Source organism: Pseudorasbora parva, chromosome 14 (genome assembly GCF_024679245.1).
Source record: "Pseudorasbora parva isolate DD20220531a chromosome 14, ASM2467924v1, whole genome shotgun sequence".
In the NCBI taxonomy this organism is placed as follows: domain Eukaryota; kingdom Metazoa; phylum Chordata; class Actinopteri; order Cypriniformes; family Gobionidae; genus Pseudorasbora; species Pseudorasbora parva.
In genome coordinates this window covers 8,374,630-8,393,573 of record NC_090185.1, presented here as the reverse complement: position 1 = coordinate 8,393,573, position 18,944 = coordinate 8,374,630, and the positions used below count along the sequence as shown (strand labels likewise).

General features: G+C 45.5%; 1 protein-coding gene across 1 annotated transcript; it reads right to left on the bottom strand.

The window, feature by feature from the left end:
• Window positions 1-1,857: 1,857 nt before the first annotated feature.
• Window positions 1,858-12,845, bottom strand: LOC137039690 (CD48 antigen-like). The gene is made up of 8 exons (XM_067414962.1): window positions 12,780-12,845; window positions 12,517-12,687; window positions 10,263-10,435; window positions 9,651-9,657; window positions 9,282-9,291; window positions 2,955-3,272; window positions 2,565-2,855; window positions 1,858-2,382 (listed from the first exon to the last, which is right to left on the bottom strand). Exons 1-8 carry the CDS (start codon window positions 12,843-12,845, stop codon window positions 2,264-2,266), a joined length of 1,155 nt encoding a protein of 384 aa, XP_067271063.1. The 3' UTR covers window positions 1,858-2,263.
• Between the last annotated feature and the right edge of the window lie 6,099 nt (window positions 12,846-18,944).

Below are 18,944 nucleotides of genomic sequence, written 5' to 3'. Positions count from 1 at the left end.
TCCCTTTTTAAGAATGACTTCAGTGCCGCTCTTTGTTCTTTTCTCAGAGAAAAGCTTAACTCCAAGTCTTGTCAAAGCTGATTCGAAAGACCGCCGTTCGCCAGTTTCTGTGTTTACTAGAAGCACGCAAGCGCAACTCGGCCGTCATTATGTTAAGCCCCGCCCACCGACTCTATACACGATGTGATTGGCCCAACCAGAGTTTGGCGTTTACAGCTCAGAAGGGTATTGAGAGTTGCTAGATGACACTCGCGGCAGATTAGATTTGCTGCCGCTTTTATTAGACTCCAGGTTGAATTAAAAGAAATTGAAAGAGTTGTTTTTAAACTGAGCACGTTTATTGCAGTACAAGCGCGATAGTTCTCGGTTTCCCCCGCAGTGCTGGTCAACTTGATTCTGTTAAACCCTGGTGCATTTGTGTGCATCTTACATTATCACAAACATCCACAGGGCATGACAGAAAACAGAACGCAGGTCAGTATATTGGATGAAGCGGGCTTTTGTTGAATGCTTGTGCTGGGATTTTGAGGAGATGCGTGATGCGAGAATACACTGTAAGCTCTCATATCCGAGGTAAATCATAACCCTATTACCACTTACAGTACATGTGTTTTATTGAACTAAATACATTACAGTCGACTAAAAAGAATGTGCCACGTCCATGTTCCTCTCACTGCTCACGTGAATCAACCGCGGCACAGTTTGGCACACTCAGAGCACCTCCTCCAGGATTCGGTCTCGGGTTCGGTACCCTGGTGCGCTCCAAGGTCTACATGACAGCTTTCACATTACCAATTTTTCATACGAACTTTGCCCTTTTTGAACTAATCTACCAGTGTAAAAACTCCCTTTAGTTATATTCTTAAAATGAGATAAATCACTGCTTGTTGAGAATTTTTTTTTTAACTTAGGCTTGAGACATGAATAAGTTGAAAAAATCTATGACCTTTGATACATGTCTAGTCTTCATGCTCTGTTGAGTATGGTTTAAACGTACATTTGCATAAAGCATATAATTAATCCACTCATGTTGTTTAGAGTATTAAAAACTTGAAAAATATTCATTTAAGATACATTTAGAATTGATTAAAATGTGTGATTAAGTTGCGATTAATTGTGAGTTAACTCATGACAATCATGCGATTAATCACGATTCAATATTTTAATCGATTGACAGCCCTACTTCATACCAAAGGTTGTAATGTTGTGCTTCATATTAGTGGCTGATGTTTGGTTCATGGCTTAGAGAACTATATTTGTCAAGTCTTAATGGTCAAAATAAATGGAAAAAATACTTCCAGAAGCCCCATGAAAAATAGCTGTCAGTTTATTGCACTTATTCTTGTAACAGTTGTCAGTTTGACAGTGTTCATTTGTTTTATTGTTTCTGTGGATATATTGTATGATTTTATCTCCTGTCTTAAACATTTAATTCCGCCCGTCATGACAGTTTTGTGACTGAGTGCTTTCATACTCTGTATCGTTTTGAAATAAACACTTGAAATGCTGCAAATGTGTTTTAATTCCAAAATTTACAATTTGATGTCAGTAATGAAATGTTAAAGTTAGACATTTGGGATAAGATGCCCATCTCTGATTTTGGGCAAAGATAATAAGAATAATGATGCAAATAGTAATAATAGTGCAATTCCAACATCTTCATCGACAGTGCAGATCAAATGAGTGGAGTAACTCAGACTGAAATCAGAGCTTATTGCTATCATAACATCTCTTTAATTAAAAATAGAGCTTTTTCATCAGTTCATTAGGTGATGCTCATTTTACATTTAGAATTTGAAGTTGTTTTAAATTACATGACACATATATTTGTATGGCCAAAGCATTAGCTCAATAAAATCAGTGCAAAATGGAAGTGCAAAGCAACATTACATGAAATAATAAAAATATGTATATAATTCCCAAAGAAATATACAATTGATTAAAGAATGTTGATTGGCCACCAGATTGCCCTAACATACACTTTATTAAGGAAAGCATTTGACCTCACTAAACAATACCTTTGACCACACTCTTTTGAATATCATATTTCTTTCCTCATAAAAAGTGTGGTTTGCTTTTCCATATAATATAGAAAAGCATTTATATTTTTATAATCCATTTGCTCCCACCTCAACTCATCAACTGATTGTATTATATAACTGTATTTGAATTGAAATTTTAAATTATTTTTAATTTAAAATTAAATTCTTATAAAACTCCAACATGTCGGAATATTTGTATGATCTGTTTTCTCTTCCTTTATTTAACCACTTGTATATCTGATGTCATAAACCAGAACAGCCACAGTGGCCACGCCCACCAGAGCAGAGACAACCAATCGGATCACAGCTTCAGTAGAATCACAGCAATGGACATGGACTTCTGGAGAAGAAACACACACACACGCGCACACACACACGATAAAGCATTGAGCAACAAGATTTTCGACAAGTTGGCTTTAGTGTCTGTCAGGAACTTGAGAAATAACAAGACAAATATATACACATGACAATAAATCACCATAAAAAAATAAACAAAATCTCATATCAGCCGTGCTGCCGTACCTGCACATGTGTGGCAGAGTTGAGTGATGTTGGGATGTCTGGTCTGGTTGCTGATGGGATTGTTCAGCACACAGCTGTAGGTGTTTTTATCCTGATATTCCACCTCCAGAGGTAGAGAGAGACTGATGCTGAGATCAGACACACTGATGCTGGACAATAAACTGTTTCCTTTGAACCAGGAGAGAGTCACATGACTCACATTCAACACCGAACACATCAGTGAACATGAGGATGAGGAGGATGAAGAACAGTGTGAAGAGTTACTGATGATGACAGGAACAGGCAGACGAGCTGAGAAAACATCAGAATGAATAAATCGATAATCTTTTCATCCATTCAACATGTATGTGATTAGTTTAATCACAGTGAGTGTCCTTCATCTCTACTCACCATAGACAGAAACTCTGAATGATTTTTTTGATCGTTTCCCTCTATTTATCGTTACTTCATAAACTCCAGCATGTTCAGTTGAGATGTTAGTGATGGTCAGAGATCCAGTTTGATGATCCAGCTTCAGTCTGTCTCTGAATCTGCCATGAGTGTCATTATATGTGGAGGAGATTCCATCATCGCTAATGATTTGAGCTATCAGAGAGTAATCAGCTCCATATTTCCACAGTATGTCGTCTTCTTCCTGTATTTCAGTGAGATCAGTGTTTAGAGTGACAGAATCTCCCTCCATCACTGACAATGACTCGCCAAACACACCTGGAGAACACAGATTTTTTTTATAGGTTTATGTTTTTTTTGTGTGTGTGTTTGTATTGTACATTTACATTTACATTTAATCATTTAGCAGACGCTTTTATCCAAAGCGACTTACAAAAAAGGGGAGAGTAATAGAAGCAACGGAACAGACAAGGCCAAAAACCTGTAAGAGCTGTAAGAAATCTCAATTAATTAGTACAATACACATTTTTTTTTTTTTTTTTTTTTTTAAAGACAGACATCTACAACAAAAACTCACGTCCGCACAGTGCCGAACACTGTATTCTGATAGCTAAGATAGCTACAACCCATTAGGACTAAGGCTGTTGCCCCAGCTGTTGTCGTTAATGCAGATTCAGTGGCCCAATGGGTTGGTTTTGTATTCTAGCTAAACGCGCAGCAATAGCCATCTACAACAAAAACTCACGTACGCAATATACAGAACACTGGATTCTGATAGTTATGATTACTATGTAACATACCCGCCTGAAGGCGCAAATCCGGATGAGAGACGTAGATATGATCCCGGAGTGTACGCTTTTGGTCGTTGCTGTGGTGATCAGTAAGTGCTATTCTGTATTGGTCAAGTGCAAATGGAAAAGATGTGTCTTAAGATGTTTTTTAAGAATGGCTACAGACTCGGCAGCACGAATTGAGATCGGCAGGTCATTCCACCAGGTAGGAACGGTCCAGGAAAATGTCCGTGAGAGCGATTTCATGCCTCTTTGGGATGGAACCACGAGGCGCCGCTCGTTCGCAGAACGCAAGCTTCTGGAGGGTGTGTAAGTCTGAGCAAGTGAATTTAGGTATATTGGTGCCGAGCCAGAGGTTGTTTTGTAGGCGATAACTAGTGCCTTGAATTTGATGCGAGCAGCCATTGGCAACCAGTGCAGTTTGATGAAGAGAGGCGTAACATGCGCTCTCTTCGGCTCATTAAAGACCACTCTCGCCGCTGCATTCTGGATCAGCTGCAAGGGTTTGATAGTGCATGCTGGAAGCCCAGCCAGAAGAGCATTACAATAATCCAGTCTGGAGAGAACAAGAGCTTGAACCAGGAGTTGTGCAGCCTGTTCTGATAGGAAGGGTCTAATCTTTCTAATGTTGTATAAAGCAAATCTGCAGGACCGGGCTGTTGCAGTAATGTGGTCAGCGAAGTTTAACTGGTCATCAATCACAACTCCAAGGTTTCTTGCTGTCCTTGATGGAGTTATGGTCGATGAACCAAGCTGAATGGAGAAATTTTGATGAAGTGCTGGGTTGGTTGAGAAAACAAGTAATTCTGTCTTTGCAAGATTGAGTTTAAGATGATGCTCTTTCATCCAGTCAGAAATGTCTGTCAGACAGGCAGCGATACGAACACTGACTGTAGGATCATCTGGTTGAAATGAGAAGTAGAGTTGAGTGTCATCCGCATAGCAGTGATAGGAGAAGCCGTGTTTCTGAATGACAGAACCTAATGATGACATGTAGATGGAGAAGAGAAGTGGTCCAAGGACTGAGCCCTGGGGAACCCCAGTAGCTAGATTATAAGACTTAGACACTTCACCTCTCCATGACACCCTGTAGGACCTACCAGAGAGGTAAGACCTGAACCACTGGAGAGCAGATCCTGAGATCCCCGTCCTCTTAAGTGTTGACAGGAGGATCTGGTGGTTAACTGTGTCAAAAGCAGCAGACAGATCCAGCAGAATGAGCACTGAGGATTTGGAAGCTGCTTTTGCCAGTCTCAGTGCCTCAGTTACCGAGAGCAAGGCCGTCTCAGTCGAATGGCCGCTTTTGAAGCCGGATTGGTTGTTGTCTAGGAGGTTGTCCTGTTCAAGAAACCTAGAGAGTTGATTGAACACAACTCGCTCAAGGGTCTTTGCAATGAAAGGCAGAAGGGATACCGGTCGGTAGTTTTCTAAAAGTGCTGGATTCAAAGAGGGTTTCTTAAGCAGTGGGGTTACCCGAGCCTGCTTAAATGCTGTGGGAAAGGTTCCCGTGTGAAGAGAAGTGTTGACAATGTGAGTGAGTGCAGGAGTGATTGAAGAAGAAATAGCCTGAAGGAGGTGAGTGGGAATAGGATCAAGTGGACAGGTAGTAGGGTGATTGGAAAGGATGAGTTTAGAAATATCTGCCTCGGAGAGTGGAGAGAAGGATGGAAGCGTGTTCGTGTTAGTTGTTGAGATAATGAGAGCTGTTTTGTTGGTGAAAAATGATGCAAAGTCATCAGCTGTAAGAGTTGATGAAGGAGGGGGAGGAGGTGGACAAAGGAGAGAGGAGAATGTTTTAAAGAGTTGGCGAGAGTCAGAGCAATTGTTGATTTTGTTGTGGTAGTATGTTGTTTTAGCAGTGGAGACATTTGTAGAGAAAGAAGAGAGAAGAGACTGATAAAAGGCAAGGTCAGTATTGTTTTTAGATTTATGCCATTTCCTCTCTGCCGCCCTGAGTCCAGAGCGATGTTCACGGAGAACTTCAGACAGCCAGGGGGCAGATGGGGGGCAGATTGTGTTTAACTTTTCGGGCTAATAAAAATAAGAACAAATAAAAACAAACAATAAAACATCTATTAAAAGCAAGAGGTATGACTTTAAGCAGCACTTGAAAATACGTAGCGTCGGGGATGATTTTTTTTTTTTTTTTTTTTTTTTTAACCTAAAATACAACTCTATATCCAACAGCCTGGGCTCAAACAGGGCTCTTTGTGTGGTCTAAGCATGTGTTTTTGCTCTCATAGAATTGTTACCCATTCACATCATTATATGTCACACAGCAACGGTCGGAGTTAAAAATCTTCATTTGTGTTCTAATGAAGTAATAAACACACCTACACGTTGGATGCACTGGGGGTAAGCAGATAAACATCACATTTTCATTTTTGGGTGAGCTATCCCATTAAGTTTGACTTTAATGTCTTGTTTATAAATCCTGAAAGCAACCGTAGTTTTCACTACAAGTTCAGCAGAACTTAAGATCATCTACAGTGACTGGACAGTGGATTGTGTTTGTCTGTGAAGAATGTGTTGTGTTGTAGCGACAAAATTGCTTAGTTGGCATCACTGAGCGCTTCCTTCTGAATGTGTAAGAGTAAGCTTTGGGACGTACAATCACATCACAGTCTTTAACGGACAGCATCTCTCACTTTAAGTTACACATCCTGTCAAACTGACCTGTCAATCATCTTCACAGTTAACATCTTCCACACTTCATTTCATTTCCTTCAGTATCAGAGAGAAAAGAAGCAGCTCATTGATCTGCAGTCGTGGGTCTTTCATGAGACTCTCCTCATATTAATACAACGATGAATATAAAGTTAATGGCCAAACAGATCCTTATACAGGTTCAGTGTTGCAGATTAAATATAATGAGGAAAACATGAAATACTTAACTACTTAACCCCTTTATCTAAACCTCTTACGTGCTGGACTCACACATCTGCCATGTTTGTAGTTTTTTACACTTTTATTGTGAACTTTTATTATATTTAAAATATCATTGCAAGAGTGGAATCAAATTAATTTCTGCTTTATTTCTGCATCTTTTATTTAGGAATAACAGAGAAGGTAAATCATTTTGATAATTTAAAAAAAAGCTGATTACTTTGTGTTAAAAATAAAGCATAATGTAATGTCTTAAAATAAACAAACTTACCAGCCATATGCCACACACAGCACAAAATAAACAGATGAACCATCTCAAATAACACTGAAATATGTGAACACACACAGTGAAGTAACTCAAGTGTTAAACTGTGATATTAATATAGTTCTGAGTGTGAATCCTCCCCCACCGGATTTGACCACCACACACTCACCCACATGTGTGTGTTCCTGTAAAGTTCCTCATTCTCACTTCAAGCCTTAATCTATTCTTAGTGACAGACAGTATTGATTATTTTACAAGTTGTACTATTTAAGTTCTAAATCATTGTGGATTATTAAACCTCTGGCCTTGTGAAGCAAAGCATCACTATTGTTCTCTTCCACACTTCATTAGTGGGGCTTGCACTTGTCATTGACCCATAAGGTGTGAAATCATGTGTTTGTTTTTTAAAAGAGATGTGCTATGACTTTTATAAGCAATCAGGCAAACAGTGTTTGAAAAATTACATTGACTTAAATGGGGATGAACTTTGACGGGTCATAAACGAGGATTTCGTAGAGACATGGGTTACCACATTTGAAGAGGCTGTCAGGCTCTGTAAAATCATACCTCACAAATGGGTGTAAATTGTACCCCTGGTGTGCAGGAGCTGCCCAAATTTGCCCCATATACACACTATGGTGAAGACGCGACCCGTGAAAAAGGAAGTGCTCATTTGTGTTTTTCCTACTATGGGAACTTGCATAGAAATATTGTATTGAACATAACTCTGGATCCCAGTGTCATAAAGACAAGGGGAGAGGGGCCCATTTCACTTACGCAACCAATCAATGTCTCAGGATCATTGTGAAACTATCAAGCCATGCCCTAGTAACCATTTAGAGCACCCTAGCAACTGATCCAATAAACTGCCATTATAAAGGCCCAGATGGATGTCTTTGCAGCAGTGTCATAGAGATGGACGTGAGCTCGTGTAACAACACCCTAGCTACAAATGTCAAGCTCCCTAGAAACAAGTTCCATAGACTTCTATTTAAAGGACAACTCCGGTGAGAAATGAACCTTGGGGTAATTAACAGATGGTTACTCTTCTCTGTTGCGTTCAGTGTTTTCTTCCGGAAACAACGAACCATATGAGATTCCAAGTCACAGTTCATCACTTAGCAGAGCGCTCGTGGTTCGACTCGTCGAGACTGCTTTCTAAGATGGCTGCTGTCTGTAAACGCGTAATGCACTGTCTTTATAAAGTAGCTTCTTAATAAACACTTACAAAGTTCTCAATGCTTCGGTTTGCATGTAGGGACCCTCATTATGCTACCGTGTTAGTGTGAGGCTATTTTGAGCCTTGTTAGTGGTATTAACCAGTGTTGGGGCTAGTTACTCAAAAAAGTAATATATTACATATTACTCTCAAAAATAGTAATGCCTTACTTTACTTTATTACTCCCTGGAGAAAGTAACTAGTTATATTACTAGTTATATTACTAGTTACATTTTTTCTTAATTACTCTATAATTGCCTGAGATGCATCAGATGGAGGGAGAACATACAAAGGAGGAGTGTTCTTTAGGGTCTTTATTACGCCAACAAAATACTGGCACTGTCTAGCACAAATACCTACAAACAACTGTACTTGTGCAATCAAGTACAAACAAGTATTAACTTCCTCAATGTTTAACAAACACCGTCTGGTGCAAACAATCAATAAATTTGATTGTCAATTTATAACAAGTCCAAACATATATTAACTTAACTTTAAGTTGGAGGTAGAGTTACAAGCGGTGGAGAGCAGCTTTCTCCCCGGGCAGAGTGTGCACTTCACCGTCAAGTTATTGTCCTTCCGTTGAACATATTCAAAATAATTACTGAATCTCCACCCGTCGAAACTAGCTTTCTGTTGCTGGGAACCTTCCTCTGAAAAAGAGCTTGCCGTTGTTGACGCTTCCATTTTTCCCCATCTGTCTTTGAGGGTGCCGCTCTGCTGCTGGCTGCTGGGTGTCGACCAATCGGTGATGGTAAATGATACCTCGTGCCAAACCCAGACCAATCACTGTTCCATTCACGCCCTCCTACCCCCCTCCCTTCTGTTCTCTGTGTTGTGTGCCTTGTGTGTGATGAAGGTGCTACTGGCAAATGTAACGCAAGTAACTAGCTCGGGAAAACTGTAATAATATTACCATTTTCAGACGAGTAATGCTTTACACTACCAGTTACTGAAAAAAGTAATATTATTACAGTAACGCGTTACACCCAACACTAGTATTAACTAGCGATTTAATTTCACTACCCTGTGCCCCATAGACAAGTGTTATTAGCTAATCTGTTTTTAAAGATAAAACTCTTTACATTCGATTTTCATGAAAACGCATCCCAGAGAACGATCTACTCTGTAACCATCCGTTAATTACCCCTAGGTTGATTTCTCACCGGAGTTGTCCTTTAAAGAGATTAAAGGGAATTAAATTAAGAGAATGTGGGTTCATTTGACTCAGGGCAGTAAACAGCCAATCATGAATCATCTTCAACAATTCCTAGTTATGATCTACCCTAGCAACCCAAACCCAAAGAGGATATCTTCGAATCTGAATAGCAGAGGCATTGGGGTTGTTTTTATCTTTCATACTGACAAGCGGACTTTGGAGTATCATCTTTGGCAGTTGCCAAGCCACTCCCTAACAACCAAACAGAGTACCCTAGCAACCCTTTAGCAATACATTTAGACCTTATAACTATGTTCTCAGCAGACTGGAAAAATGTTTAAAGGATCAACTCATTCATAAATCTGTAAGAACTTACCTTCATGCTGTGGAAATACAAAGCAGAAAAAAGAACACAATGGGTGCAGCGCTAAAAAGGCCACAAAAGTCTATATCTCTGCATTAGAACACCATATAGACATGGGGTTAGCTCTTTTGGCAGGACTTCGTCATGCTACACATGCTAACAGTGAATAGCTAACAACATGGTAAATGCTAGCCATGGCTAGCTACATGTTCAAATATGTCAAAAAAATGCTAAGAAAAACATACTAGCAACAGTATGGTTTAATGCTGCCTTCACATGCCATCGGAATTATCGTAAATGACAGAAGCTCAATCCAAATTGCTCGAGGTCCAATTTAAAGTTTCCACAGTCAGTGATGGTTTGGGGTGCCTGAGGTCCGAGGTCAACACAGCCGTACACCAGGAAGTTTTAGAGCACTTCATGCTTCCTGCTGCTGACCAACTTTATGGAGATGCAGATTTCATTTTCTAACAGGACTTGACACCGGCACACAGTAGCAAGCAACCAGGACCTGGTTTAAGGATCATGGTATCTCTGTTCTTAATTGTCCAGCAAACTCTCTTGGCCTTAACCCTATAGAAGATCTCTGGGGTATTGTGAAGAGGAAGATGCGAAATGCCAGACCCAACAATGCAGAAGAGCTGAAGGCCACTATCAGAGCAACCTGGGCTCTCATAACACCTGAGCAGTGCCACAGACTGATCGACTCCATCCCACGCCGCATCGCTGCAGTAATTCAGGCAAGGAGCCACAACTAAGTACTGAGTGTCCCTGGTTACGACTGTAACCTTAGTTCCCTGAGAACAGGGAATGAGACGCTGCGTCAGCTGACGCTATGGGGAACGCCTCCAGCGTGACCGGTGTCTGAAACGTTTATCCAATCACATCAGTCCTACTGACCGGCGACAGCCTCTGACGTCATAGACGTGCGACCAGGAAGTATAAAAGGGCGCCTTGCAAACACAACCGCATTCAATTCGTCTGAAGGGACTGTTCGCAGGCAGGCCCGAGGCATGGCAAAAGTGACGCAGCGTCTCGTTCCCTGTTCTCAGGGAACTAAGGTTACAGTCGTAACCAGGGACGTTCCCTTTCGAAAGGGAACTCGAGCTGCGTCAGCTGACGCTATGGGGAACGATATACCCACGCCGCCATGCCGAGGGGAGTGCATGCCTACTGGCAGTGACAACTGTCAGGACAAGCAAATTCAACTGAAATGCCTGAACCACTCCCCCTCGGGTCACATTAGGCTGTCAGTGACAGCATTCCCTACGGTCATAGCCCGAGCTGTGGCCTTGGGGCACCTTCATGTACCCTACCCCGGCCGCTCAAAGGCCTGGAACCAACCTGTTCAACAGAAGGGGTTCTTTTAAGGGAATGTGGCTAGGGGACCCGAGGCCGCCCCAGCCAGTCACTATTCGGGAAGAACTTCACCGAATGCCACCAGGGAGGCTTGACCTGGCGTCACTATGCGGGACGCTTCCGTCTGCCAACCCAGTCTGTTAACAACAGAGCCTCTGGAAACTCGCCTCTGGAGAGGCATCAAGCTGAGGGACTGTGAACTGGCAGTGTCCGCCTCAGGCCGGAACTCAGAGACGGGCTATCCCAGAGAACAGCGCTCAGCGTAGTGCTTTCCCACCCTTGCTAGCGAGGGGAGTCAGCTGCTCGATCCTAGGATCTACCGAGCACATACATTACAGGGGTGCTCAGGAGGCCTGAGAAGGCCTACGGTCTGATCTAACAGGGAGGCCCCGAGGGGCCTACGACCAACTGACCAGGCCCAGGCGGCCGTAAGCTCACAGACAACCCTCATAAGAGGGGAGCTCTTAAGCCTGCCTGGTAGGTACCATGCTGTAGGCAACCTATGCAGGTCCCTGTCCTGTAAGGACCGCATAGCAGCAGTGTAAACTCGTCGTGCTAGAGTATGCACCCGCCATCAGGTGCTGCCGGCTAGGACCGAAGCCTGACGGCAGGAACCACTAGCTGTCAGCTTGAGTTCCAGTTCTGTGTCTCCTTCCAAGGAACCCGTTCCCCCAGGGAGGCCCCGCAGGGCCTACTACCTGCCAGGCTACTCGTAGCCGGCACTGCGGCCGGGGAACGACCTCAGGGAGGCCTGGTGAGGCCTGCTACCTGATAGCAGATCATGCTAGCCGCCCTGGCTAGCAACCATGCTCACTGCTCACCTTCCGGGAGGCCTAGCGAGGCCTAACCCCTGTCACCCACAAGGCCGAGGCCCTGGACCACCCCCTCAGGGGAAGCCAGATGAGGCCTGCTGCAACCCAGCAGGCCCTCCGGGAGGCCTGGTGAGGCCTGCTACCTGCCATCTGGTGACTGGAGCCCAGGAACTGTTATCCAGCGCTAGTTCCCTGGAGTACCCCCTCAGGGGAAGCCAGATGAGGCCTGCTGCATCCCAGCAGGCCCTCAGGGAGGCCCCGCGAGGCCTACTACCTATCATCCAGTGACTGAAGCCCAGGAACGACCCCTTGGGGGAAGCCAGACAAGGCTTACTGCTACCACAGCAGGCCCTCAGGGAGGCCTGGTGAGGCCTACTACCTGCCGTCTAACACCTGAAGCACGGGAATACCCTCTCAAGGGAAGCCCGGCAAGGCCTGCTGCACCCCAGCAGGCCCTCAGGGAGGCCTAGGGAGGCCTACTAACTGGGCTTGTAGCCATGCCAGCGATGAATACTCGCTGGCAGGTCGGATGAATGCTGGCCGCTCCATGTCGGGCTAACAGTGGCTGTCTGCTTGGCTGACGAAGAACTAGTCGTTCAGTTACCACCTGGGGACTCATCCCCTGGGAGGCCCTACGGGGCCTGCCTGTTGACGAGACACTACTCTTTGTGACAACAAAAGGGAGATTTTTTTTTTTTTTTTTTTACCATCCCGCACACGGGCCCCGATGTCGTCACTCCAACTAGAAGGCCTGTCGAGGCCTCCTGTTCAGAGTCTACTGCCTGGACTGTCCGGGCTGGCTGCTCACAGCTCACAGCTGGCTTCATTCGGAGGCTCACGGGGTCCTCCCTGCGAAGCCCAGTCTCCTCCGGCAGAACCTACAACACAGACCTAATTGCATCGCCAAAGCGGTGTACTCAACACAAACATTGCTCTTACAACCCCTTTAAGTGAGGGGAGTTCACCTTACCACACCAGCCCCGGGGAGACCGCTGCTATTTCCAGCGGTCCGCAGTTTACTCCAAGGCGTCGCCATGGTGATGCTTGGCTTCCCAGGGGAGCATCCAACGCTGGGCCCTCAAGAGGCACACAGGTTGTGCGTGTCGCTCACCCCGAGCCCTACGAAAGGTGGAGCAAAAAACACAGGGCAAAATTATTGCAATATGCGAATAATGGTTACCACAGTCCCACATCCCTTGGATGGGATAAAAGTATTTGGCCCAGGTGACCCACAAACCTTACTTACCGCCTTACAGGCTAGGTTGCAAATCTATAATGCTCTCACCTTTTCCCATCTGCATTACCGCACCCCCGAGCGCAGACCCGGGGGCGGGCCCTGGCCAGGCGACTCTCACATGAGAGGAGGCTGAATAGGGGTTTTTATCATCCTGTACAAACACAGCCTAAGCTAACTGCCTGTATACCAGTCTCTGCTAAGGCTGGGAGCACCCACCCTAGCAACTTAACGTCCCAAGCCCATATCTCGAGGGTTGGGTACACATATGCTTCGTTCGTGTGTTAGCCTACTCACCCTCGCGCTTACTTACGTCCGCAGGGGTTAACGCTACAACACTTGCCCTCCGGTGGCCCGGAGCTTTTAGCCGAACCGCTAGGGACACCCACACTCGCTTAGTTTCCCTCTTGAAACATATTTCCGCGAAAATGAGCGGTAACCACTCTCAACGCACTGAGAGAACACACCACAGTAACATGTTTACTTTACTGGCTTAACGTGACGGCTACTCTCCACTAGCGAGGCTAGCTCTCACCAGCCATCTCACGGCTTCCTTAAATAGATCGTTCCGGCCACCAAACGGGGAAACACCGTCACAACACACCCTCGGCGGGGAGCACACAGCATTTTAAGAACATAAAACGTCCCTCATACTGAGGGCTTACCCGCTGTCCACCGGCGCGTGATGACATCCGTGCACAGGCATATACTCACAGCATCCAGCGTGCGGACACACCGCCCGAGGGTTGTTTTCCGATGAGGCGTCCAACGCTGAATATTCCTCTACGACCCCTCATGCCCACTCAGGGAAGCGGTCGAGTTTACTCAGACGACTCCTTTCCCACAAGGAAAACGCCACTTTTCCGCTTCTAGTGCTTATGATAACTTCTCTATAAGCTCATAAAAGAAAGCACCCCAAACCTGACGGGGGCGCCTGCTCACCAGACCAGACGGGCCGTCAGAGTCTCACGTCCGCTCATCATTGGCCCCGCCCGGACTGATGTCAAGCGCCAAGGGAAAGGGTGGAAGGAAGGGCTCACCTACTACCTCCGCTTCGCCCTCGTAGGCGGAGTTTCCCCCCGCCTACGCTGGTTCCGGTCTTCGGCACCGGCACCCTTCCTCCAGTTCCGGGTGTCCCGCCTCTTTTGCGCCCTACTCCGCCATGGAGGGGGCGCCCGAGAGGCCACGCTCGCTCGCTGGTCTTGTCTCCGGTCCTCAGACCGTGACGTACCAGGGACACCCGCCTGCCTGGGCGCGGCCCCGGACCTCAGTGGGATGCAGGTCTTAAAAGCCGCTGAGCGCGCCTTCGCCTCTCTAAACCTTCCCACCACCGCCTCGACGGAGGTGCCGAAGAGCTCAGAGGGCGAAACCGGGGCATCGAGGAGAAAGGACCTCTCTTTCCCCCCGATGTCCGCAAGGTTCAGCCACAGATGTCTCTCCGTGGCCACCATAGCCGCCATCGACCGTCCGATGGCGACTGCTGTTTGCTTGGTGGCCCGGAGAGCTAAATCCGTGGTGCGGCGGAGCTCAGCCATCGCCTCAGGGGGTAGGCCACCCTGGCGTTCCCCCTGATCGAGGTCCCTCAGCAGGTCGGCTTGGTAAGCCTGCAACACCGTCATGGTGTGCAGCGCCGCCGCCGCCTGACCTGCTGACGTGTACGCCCTGCCGTTTAACCGTGAGGTCGTTCTCAACGGCTTAGACGGCAGGGTGGGAGTTCTCAATGTCGATGCCCGGCCAGATGCGAGATAGTTCGCAAACGTCTCATCAACTGGCGCCATCGACACGTACCCCGCCTCGGCCACTCCCTCCACATCAGCGAAATTCGCCCGCTGATGGCGGAATAAGCGAGCCGAGAACGGGGTTCTCCATGCCCCCGCGATCTGCTCATGGAGATCGGGGAGGAATGGAAGGCTCCCAAGAGCTGGGGGGTTATGGCCGGAGAGAAACCGATCGTCCAGGCGATTTGGACAAGCGGCTCCTCCCCTAGCGCGCCGCCACGGCAACTGTAGCCGCTCGGCGGCCCGCTCCATAACCTCCAACAGCTCCCCGTACACGGGGCAGGATGGCTGGGAGGGTTCGGCCTCGGCCGCTTCACCACCCTCCACTTCCATCCCTTGCTGATGTGGGAGCTCCTCCGCCGACGATAAGGAGGAGTTATCACCCAACTCCTCCTCCGGCGGCCGCCCCTCGTGATCTGGCCCTTCGCCGAGCACAACCTCCGTCTCTAGACGGCGGGCCAGATCCAGCTGGGAGCCCCAAGACATAAGTCGCCGCTCGGCCTCGGCCGAAGCGGGACCACTCCCAGCTGCTGGACCCCCTTCCCTCGAGAAGAGGGCCAGACGAGAGCGGAGCGTCTTCAGAGACAGACGCTCACAGTTCGCACAGGAGGCACTTTCCTCAAGAACCTCCCGTGCGTGCTCCTCACCCAGGCAGAACACACAGAGTGTGTGTGTGTCCTCAGGTGTGAGGAACCTGGGACACGGGTCTGCACACTTTCTGAAGCCGTGCTTCGACTTGTGCGTACGCTTCGACATAATGTTTTTCTTGTTTTTGAATCAGACAAACAGTCCCTGAAGACGAATTGGATGCGGTTGTGTTTGCAAGGCGCAATTTTATACTTCCTGGTCGCACGTCTATGACGTCAGAGGCTGTCGCCGGTCAGTAGGACTGATGTGATTGGATAAACGTTTCAGACACCGGTCACGCTGGAGGCGTTCCCCATAGTGTCAGCTGACGCAGCTCGAGTTCCCTTTCGAAAGGGAACATGCTCATACTTTTCATCTTCATACTTTTCAGTTGGCCAAGATTTCTAAAATCCTTTCTTTGTATTGGTCTTAAGTAATATTCTAATTTTCTGAGATACTGAATTTGGGATTTTCCTTATAGTTGTCAGTTATAATCATCAAAATGAAAAGAAATAAACATTTGAAATATATCAGTCTGTGTGTAATGAATTCATATGATATAAGTTTCCCTTTTTGAATGGAATTAATGAAATAAATCAACTTTTTGATGGTGGAAAAGGGGTAAACGGAGGGTCTTTGGAGAGCCTTTGAAGGGTCAGCATCCTGAGGGGCAACTTGTCTAAAAGAGTTACTAAGAGCCAACCATTTTGTTTTTCAACAGGAATTATTTCATTAATTAAAGCCCTGTTATTTTGATGTCCATATTGATTAATGTTCAAGCACTGATGCTTTGTGGTTTTATTAGTTTATATTATTAGAACATCGTAGCCTCATCAATGAAAGCATAAAGCAATCCGAGCCATTTTGTGTCATATCTAAAATACTGTCTGATGCAGACGCACACATTTTTCTTTAGCAACAAATGAAAAGAGTGATCAAGAAGGTTTTTGGAAGATATTTCTATATTCATGTGAATAAATACAATTGGTTTATCTCAACAGCTGTGAATTACTTTGCTGTGAAATGATGTGTGTGTTATCATGCATAATGTGTACTGTGAACTATCACTGAAGTATTTCAAGCTTTTGATATAAGGATTGATTTCATTTAATAGTGTGGCCTGCATAAAATGTTTAGCCTGACAAGCCAGACCCACATCAAGATGTTTGGTCTGGAAACTCACCATTGACAGCTCAATCCGAGGGGCGGGATAAACGGTTGTCTTTCAAACTCCCTCTACACGCGATAGGATAGCGCTACAACCAACCAGAGCAACGAAGGTGAAGCGGAGCTTGTTGACAGATTAAACTTCTGTCGTATCCGGTCGGAAAAACTCTGAACACATCTTCCCTTTTTAAGAATGACTTCAGTGCCGCTCTTTGTTCTTTTCTCAGAGAAAAGCTTAACTCCAAGTCTTCCAGAGTGGCGGTCAAAGCTGATTCGAAAGACCGCTGTTCACCAGTTTCTGTGTTTACTAGAAGCACGCAAACGCAACTCGGCCGTCATTATGTTAAGCCCCGCCCACCGACTCTATACGCGATGTGATTGGGCCGTCCAGAGTTTGGCGTTTACAGCTCAGAAGTGTATGGAGAGTTGCTAGAGGACACTCGCGGCAGATTAGATTTGCTGCCGCTAGGGTGCGTCTAGATTTCTAGGCTATAAAATGTTAGCATATCACTTGATATTCATTTTTGAATGTTTTGTAAATTATTGGTTCATCATTAAATAACCACTCATGTTCCTCTATTTGATCCGTGGCGTAGCCCATAGTTGGAGAAATCGAGAGCAGCCAGATGTAAAGGATGCAGCAGCAAACGGAAATGGGGAAAGAAAAGGGCTAACATTAACATTACTATTCTAAAACAAGTGGTGTTATATAGCCTGACATAAGCTACCACATTTTCTGTGTAACTTTTATTAGGGTGCATTCACATTTGTCATGTTTGGCTTGATTAAAACGAACCCTGGTGCGATTGCTCGGTTAGTACGGTTCATTTGGACATATGTGAACGCAGCCATCCGAACCCTGGTGCACACCAAACAAGGGGACCGAGACCGCTAAAAAGATGAGTCTCGGTCCGCTTCCAAACGAGCTCTGGTGCGGTTCGATTGATATATGAACGCAACACGGACCAAAGACATGTAAACGAACCAAAAACCGGACGTAATGTCACAAGATATGACGCATAGTCAGCTGATTTGACGACGCGGAAAGATCGTTGTATCCAAAATGAGTAACATTAACATTAGAGGGCAAACGTAGAGCAACGAGGAGGTGCCTAATCAATATTTGGTCTGACGAGCGTGTTTCGAAAATGCTAGAAAAAACGCACAAAAAGCATACCTGGTTCTTATCATCAAAGGACCGTTGTTGTCCATTATTAGCAGGTACAGACGACAGAACAGCCGTCTCTTTTCTGCACAACGGAGGAAATACTGCTGCTGTTTTGAATGTTTTGAACATTTTATGAGCTCTTCATGAGTTCTCAACGGGTAAGAATAATGCCATATGTACACGCATTAAAATGACCGTGTGTAATGCAGCACGCAGCATTGTTTTGAATGTTCGGTAAGCGAGCTCTTACGTCATATAAGCCGACCAATCAGGTTGTGAGCGTCTCCCTATGCCTTTGGTTCGGTAACTTTAGGTTCGCTGTTAAAAATGCCCGTGTGAATGCTAAGCGGACCAGGACTATATGTTTTGTTTTTGTTTTTTGGTCCGGACCAAACTAACCGAACTACATGTATGAAGGCACCCTTAGACTACAGGTTGAATTAAAAGAAAAGAGCGTTTTTAAACTGAGCACGTTTACTGCAGTCCGAGCGCAATAGTTCTCGGTTTCCCCCGCAGCGCTGGTCAACTTGATTCTGTTGAACCCTGGTGCATTTGTGTGCATCTTACATTATCACAAACATCCACAGGGTATGACAGAAAACAGAACGCAGGTCAGTATATTGGATGAAGCGGGCTTTTGTTGAATGCTTGTGCTGGGATTTTGAGGAGATGCGTGATGCGAGAATACACTGTAAGCTCTCATATCCGAGGTAAATCATAACCCCATCGCCACTTACAGTACATGTGTTTTATTGAACTAAATACATTACAGTCGGCTAAAAAGAATGTGCCACGTCCATGTTCCTCTCACTGCTCACGTGAATCAACCGCGGCACAGTTCGGCACACTCAGAGCACCTCCTCCAGGATTCGGTCTCGGGTTCGGTACCCTGGTGCGCTCCAAGGTCTACATGACAGCTTTCACATTACCAATTTTTCATACGAACTTTGCCCTTTTTGAACTAATCTACCAGTGTAAAAACTCCCTTTAGTTATATTCTTAAAATGAGATAAATCACTGCTTGTTGAGAATTTTTAAGCTTAGGCTTGAGATATGAATAAGTTATTTGAAAAAAAATCAGTGACCTTTGATCTAGTCTTCATGCTCTGAGTATGGTTTCACTAATAATAAACGTACATTTGCATAAAGCATGCAATTTAT